Raw genomic sequence first — 1,252 nt, 5'->3', positions numbered from 1 at the left:
TTGATGTTGATTGTCAATCCAAATTTCTTGGATGCCTCGGTAAATGCTATCACTAAGTCTTGCATTGCTTGGGAGCTGTGGTTCACAAGTGCTGAATCATCAGCAAAGATAGTTCCTTGATCATTAATTCATGTGTCCTGGTTTTTGCTCTCAAGCGTCTGAGGTTGAAAAGGTCAACATCACTTCTGGTTTGGATGTAGAGATCACCAAGTTCTTCCTTCAGGCATGCTTTTCAGGACAGCAGCAAGGAAGATTATAAACAGAGTTGGCACGAGGACACAGTCTTGCTTGACACCGTGTCCAACGCTAAGGCAGTCTGAGCATCCATTGCCCCTGCAAACGTGAGCAGTTATGCCAATATGGAAACTGCACAGTACTCTTGTGAAGGTCTGTGGGCAACCATAGCGTCTCAGTAACTTCCAAAGCATGTCTCTATCAACTGTGTCGAAGGCCTTACTAAAATCTACAAAGGTGACAATGAGAGGTTGACGTTGTTCAATGGACTTTTCCTGTAATTGTCGGAGGGCAAAGATCATATCTTGTGTGGATCTGTTGGCCCTGAATCCACATTGGCTCTTCGGTAGAATGTCTTCAGCCAAGGCCTGTAGTCGATACTGTAGGATTTTGGCCATAGTCTTCCCAGCAACAGACAGAAGGGAGATTCCTCTGTGGTTCCCGCAGAGAACTGCATGCCTGTGGAACTCTCTACCGCTTGCCTGTTTCCCTCCTTACTTCAACATGAATGTATCCAAGTCCAACATAAACAAATTCCTGGTGAACCGCCCCCTTAAGTAATGACACTTTATCAAATATCCAAAAGTAATTAATACTGCAACACTACCCCATTGATAACTGTACACAAAATAACCCTTATCCCCGAGTGGCTTCTGGTGGGCCTTGATAAGTGGTGACCTCTATGTAAAAAAAAAAAAAAAAATTCCGCCCTGTCCCCTTTTCTCTTATACACTGTCATAATGTTGGCATCTTTGAAATCCTGGGGAACTTCTGCTGTTGATATCCAGATGTGGAAAAGTTGTAGTAATTGACTTCTCAGAGCTGCTCCACCATGCTTCCAAACTTCTGGTGGTATGTTATCTGGTCCTGCAGTGTTTTCGTTCTTTGTCCTCTTTATGGCCATGTTAAGTTCATCTGCTGTTGGTAAATCATCCATTTGGTGTCTAATAGGCAGTTGAGGTATGTTATCAGTACCGTCTTCAGCACGTGTTTCTGGGTTCAACCGAAGTTCGAAGTG

At 43.8% G+C, this 1,252-nt stretch overlaps 1 protein-coding gene across 1 annotated transcript; it reads right to left on the bottom strand.

Annotated features, from left to right (window-relative positions):
- Window positions 1-203: 203 nt before the first annotated feature.
- On the bottom strand, window positions 204-632 carry LOC145296189 (uncharacterized). The gene has a single exon (XM_080142398.1). The coding sequence runs from the start codon at window positions 630-632 to the stop codon at window positions 204-206; it is 429 nt and encodes a 142-aa protein (XP_079998524.1).
- Between the last annotated feature and the right edge of the window lie 620 nt (window positions 633-1,252).

Source organism: Euprymna scolopes, chromosome 16 (assembly GCF_053919585.1).
Source record: "Euprymna scolopes isolate OS-2025 chromosome 16, ASM5391958v1, whole genome shotgun sequence".
Lineage (NCBI taxonomy): Eukaryota > Metazoa > Mollusca > Cephalopoda > Sepiida > Sepiolidae > Euprymna > Euprymna scolopes.
Note: the sequence above shows the minus strand (reverse complement) of the source record. Positions and strands in the feature narration are given on the sequence as shown.